This window comes from Dreissena polymorpha, chromosome 2 (genome assembly GCF_020536995.1).
Source record: "Dreissena polymorpha isolate Duluth1 chromosome 2, UMN_Dpol_1.0, whole genome shotgun sequence".
Lineage (NCBI taxonomy): Eukaryota > Metazoa > Mollusca > Bivalvia > Myida > Dreissenidae > Dreissena > Dreissena polymorpha.
The window spans coordinates 141,411,595-141,417,175 of NC_068356.1; the positions used below are offsets into that span (position 1 = coordinate 141,411,595).

The following is a 5,581-nucleotide window of genomic DNA, read 5'->3' on the forward strand; positions in this document are numbered from 1 at the left end:
CAGTACTTTTCATTTCAAATTACTCAGATGTCGAAACATTTTTCGTACTTTTAATTATGAAACACTTATTATGCAACACACCACTGACACAAAAGAAACGAAACGCACTAGCAGTTATACATGTGAAACATTAATTTCAAGAAGTACAGCACGAACAATTTAGTTAATACGATAAGTACACACGTAACGTATTGCTTCACTAGTGATTTGTACGTAAGCATAGACGAATTTACAGTATACATATATTTCTGAATCATACGTATATATATTAACTATAAACAAGATCATGAATCATGGTTTTGTATTAGTTTCAGCACTAAATTGTTCTTAACATAAAATACTCGAGGGACATCTGCTGACATTAACAAAGAAAACCTAATTTGTAAAATGAAGTTTTACGAATATGTTAATTGAATAAGTTTATGAAGCCTATGCTATGTAAACGAAAACATGTGACCATACAGATTGCATGTTTTTTTGTGTTTTTTGTATTAGATCACACATTTACAGCTCCCGCTAAGAAACTTATTAGCGAGTAAAGTCGATATACCCAGCGAAAATTAATACGAAATAAACGCTAGTAACTACCTGTCGGATATGGCTGGAAAGTCAATTGCATTTCACCAATTAATACAAGTACTAAAGGGTATACAACGGTGTTTGTAACGTGATTACCCAATCCGCGGCATACAATCTCTGCAATCACGCTAAAATCCTAAGTATTATATCATGAAAATAAGTATCATTTTATTATATATTTTGAAAAAAGTGTATAAGTTTAGGTTAAAAAAAAAAAACCAAAATTAAAAAGTAATAATAACAACGGGAAAATTATTATACTACGTGGCTCGGCTATCATCACGTGGTTGGTTAGAAAGGTAAGGTTTTGAAAAAGCTTTGGTTCCAGTCAAATGTCCGATAGGAGGATGCTTACAGCGATTTACCAACTGCAAATATCGTTTATATAGATTACCGGGTAATCACCGCGTAATTCCCTTGTTTAAATGAAACCCCTGTAAAATTTGATAAAGTGGCTATTTGTAAGTGCTTCCGCTACTGTTTTCTCGGAGACATGTGTACGTTATACGCATTTACATGCTGTAAGCACGCGTTAAAAGCTTAATTTATTAAGAACACAGGTTTATGAAACAAGTATGAATCCACTTTCGATTTGAAAACAACGCTCTTTATATGCAGACAGTCAAACATCGCTTGTGCGATTTTGTTAGGATTTTCAACAAATTCGAGAGAAAGAAATTTATTTGCATCAACGAAACACCCGGCTATGTTAAGTCTTGTGGCAATATTGATGTCCATATGAAACACCTAATGTAAAAATAAGTTTTGATAATAATCAAATTGTGTTTTATATACTTATTCAACACATATATCAACAGTCATTTAGCCATGAGAACATCTTATGGGTAATATCGTATATCCAACTTATCTTTACTATCAATTAATGCGTGAATCAGAACTGAAATGATATTAAGCAGAGGCAAAAGACGGCTTGTGTTATAGTACCGTGCGACATACCCATCGACAGGAGGAAAAAAAAGACAGGAAATATATCTGCACATATTATCAATATAAGCATCGTTTGTATTATGCATATCTCGCACCAACTGACATATTGTCGCTCGGATTAAATAGCTTTATCACCATTTTGATCAAAATAGAGACCTTCATGTCAATAGATTTGTTTGCAGTTTAATCTTCATCACGAGCGCTACACTCTGGAATCAAATAATTACATAACCTAAACTAGATTATGTGGTCACAGGAAAAGCGTCCATGTATTAGTGTTATATATCTCTACTGTTTGACTTTCGAACATTCTTTCTAGAAAATTAAAAAATGGAAGATAAGAGTGTCGTTCGTTAACAAAATTATATGTAAATTTAGTCTCTATAAATAGCTGGATACGTATACTGCTATCTTAACAATGCCTCATATAAACACATTTAATCAGTTCATTTCAATGACATATTGAACTATTTTTTATCCCACTTTAACAGCGAAATCGGTTGATTAAAGCCCCGTTGATTAAATTTCATCTATAATCAACGGCAAGGCTATAATCAATGGCACGAAATGACGTCATCAACTGCCGAACCGGGACTACTTTTTCCCACGCACCTCGTCCCTTGTATTTGCCAAGTGCATCAATAATAAAAACAATCTCAAATGTTTGTCAATCGAAATAACCTTAAAACAAATAAAAGTAGCAAAAAACCTTGTTTTTTGTCATTTATTTTTATTAAAACCTCTAGTATTATGTAAATTTAACACTATGTTGCAAATAGGTTCTGTTGTTGTTGCTCCCCTTTGAAGAAGTCAGTTCGAGTTGCTCCCCTTTGACTATAGAACACAATCGTCTGCGAAAGCGTAAACCCCTCAAAATGTCTGACGAATTTGACAAAGTCAATTTCTCATTAACTTGGGATGAATTAAATAATGAACATGAGCAACAAGCAACTGAAGTGGAATTAACACTAAGCCAGTTCCAGGAACAATATGGGTTTGATCCATCTATTTTGTTCACAAATGAAATTGAATTGACCATTGAGAATGAAACCAGCCCCAGTAGTAACGCACCATCCAGTAGCAATGTCTTCCCCCCAACTTTAGATCTGCATGAGAATAAAGAGTTCTTAGATGTTAACCTCACTGATGTTGGTGATTTCATTGTCCAAAATGAAAATAAAAAGACTGTATCGAAGACCTTGTCTGACATAAACAAATTTAAAAGGTTTCTTATGTCAAAAGCTGAATCAAAAGAAATCCATCACATAGAACCAACTCTTCTTGATGAGTATTTGGCCACTTTCCTGTTGTCCCTTAAAAAGTCAAATGGCACAGATTTTGAACCAAGCTCCCTCCGTGGCCTCATCGCTAGTGTTGACAGGTACCTGAAACGACATCGCTATGGATGTTCAGTCATGACAGGGACTGGAGCCCAATTTGCACTCACAAGGGACACCTACAATGCAAAGAAAAAAAGTCTTAAGAAACAGGTAAAATTGAGATGAACGGTTATAACTAAAAGAAATTTGGCAAAAATAACATATTCAACAGAAAACGTATCATTTATGACAAAATTGGGAAAAAATCCCAAGTGTAGTCTGTACGAAACTAATACCCTGTCGACATAAAGTTGCAGTTAATAAATAAAAGTCTAAAAGTCACATTAAAAGTAATACTGTAAGCCTATGAAAGAGAGAATACTCAAAAAATAAATTTAAATTAAAAAATATAGTCGAAAAGTTAAACGAAACAGTATAATAAATATAAATCACCAATTTAGGGTATGGGAAACCGTCCTAGGGAGGCCCATCCTCTGAGTGATACCGACATCGATCTGCTCTGGGAGAAGGGGATCCTTGGCACGGAGTCTCCGAAAGCCTTGTTAAATACAGTCTGGTTGAACAACTGCCTTCATTTTGGCTTGCGAGGTACAACGGAGCAATACAATTTGCGGTAAGAAACATTTTTACACACAAACACACAAAATATGTATCAATTTTTCTCATTATTTTTTCACCCCATTCACTAAGTACATCCGCTTCAACTTAAATGCTGTATTTCATTATTGTTCATATCTGACATTAAATTAAGATTCTTGTATTTTGTTAGGTGGGGAGACGTCCGCCTCCGTGTAGACTCGAATGGTGTCGAGTATCTCGAGTTAAACGAGCGGCAAACGAAAACGCGCACAGGAGAGAACATCGCTGACATAAGAAAAGTGTCTCCCAAGATGTTCGGCACTTCTGGACCAAGAAATCCCGTGTTAATTTACAAGCTGTACTCGAATATGCGTCCATCTGATTTTTCTTCAGATCAGCACCCTTTCTACCTGGCAACACGCACAATTGACACTGCATCCCAGTGGTTCTTGCGTCAACAATTGGGTGTCAACAAGCTGGGTCAGATGCTGAAGGCCATGGCAAAAGACGCCGGCTTTCCCGAGCACAAGAGAATAACCAACCACTCAGTTCGCAAATTCCTGGTCCAAAAACTTCGAAATGCAAACATTCCACCCACTGAAATCATGGCCATAACAGGGCACAAAAATGTCCAGTCCATAACCAATTATTCCACCATATCTGTTGAACAGCAGCAAAAGTGTTCCAACATTCTTGCTCAGTCCAGTAAATGTAACAAACAAACAGCTTCCTCTTGTTCACCTTCATGCACTGAAACTATGGTCGAAATGCAGCCTACACAACCACTGTCTACCGTTGAACAAGTTGATCTTGATTTTCGTCCCACCCAGTCACTTCACCAGCAAATGTCTTTCTCTCGTTCGAACAACTTTGCCTCACAATTCTTTGGTGCCACTTTCCACATTCAAAATTTTAATGTGAATAATTAGATTAAATCCAAGTTGTTATTGCTATTTCGTCACGAAATAACCACATATTACAACAAAGAAGCAAATGTTTTGCACCTCGTGTTCTAGTTGATAGTTTGAACATCGAAAGTGAATTGTGTGTGGTGTTAGGCTACGTTGTATACAAATGTAGTTCCTTGTATATAACAACTAAATGTTATATTAATGTTATAAAACTTTTAGATTTGCAATACAATATGAATAAAATTGTTATTAGTAACGCACGATTCTTTGTCACAGAACGATATTCTGATTTTTTTTAATGACAATTTGATCAGCGGTTATTTTTGGAACGCGGAGTAATACACTGATCTTGGTTACACTACAGTCATTATCAAAGTACGACAAACACTCATGAAAACTAATTTTGTTAAAATAAAAAGGTTTACTGAATAAAAAAGTGGGATAAATAGAATAATAGGTTAGTGTTGATTATAGATCAGGTTTATCATGCTCGGCACGAAAACGAAAAAGCACTCGCCAAGGCTCGTGCTTATTGTTTTCTAAGCCTCGCATGATAAACCTGATCTATAATCAACACTAACCTATTATTCTCTATATAATGACGTTTATGCTTTTAGTATAGGAAATATTCTTCGACGCACCCGATAAATCTCCCGCCCACACCCCCTTTGTAGATGCGCATTTGCCTTCCACGTCACAAACGAGTTTCAAAGCGGACACGCTAGTGAGTGTGAATGTAAGCACTGATTTATATGTCGTATGAGTCCTACCAAGGTGTTCAAGATTGTTTAGCTATACGCAAAATATGTATCATGTAATTACTATATTTATGCGATATCGGGTGGGGTAAACACGCTATAGTCAATATAGCGACGTCCATGACGAGGCGGTATGTTACGAAGTTTTATACCCTTTATTACTTGTATTATTTTTTTTAATAACGCTCACTTTTCAGCCATATCAGCAAGAAAGTTACTATTGTTTGTTTGTGTAATCGAATGATTCTTTAAATTCAAAAAATTTTGGTTCGTAGTAGCAGACATCCACAGGGCGAATAATTAACACTAGTTTTGACGAACAGTGCATACAATAAAACGAGTTGCAAGTATGCATTGCATTAACAGTCATGCCAAATGATTTGGACATTGGTTTTTTTAGACTCAAAAGCGACAGTTAAAATGAAAACATAAAACAAAAAATGCGTATTAACTGATTAATCGCCGG

The 5,581-nt window shown here is 35.6% G+C and overlaps 1 protein-coding gene across 1 annotated transcript; it reads left to right on the forward strand.

Annotated features, from left to right (window-relative positions):
- Positions 1-2,900: 2,900 nt before the first annotated feature.
- LOC127869236 (uncharacterized protein KIAA1958-like) lies at positions 2,901-4,381 on the forward strand. Its single transcript, XM_052411620.1, has 3 exons — positions 2,901-3,017; positions 3,308-3,480; positions 3,637-4,381. The coding sequence occupies exons 1-3, from the start codon at positions 2,943-2,945 to the stop codon at positions 4,373-4,375; spliced, it is 987 nt and encodes a 328-aa protein (XP_052267580.1). The 5' UTR covers positions 2,901-2,942; the 3' UTR covers positions 4,376-4,381.
- Positions 4,382-5,581: the final 1,200 nt, after the last annotated feature.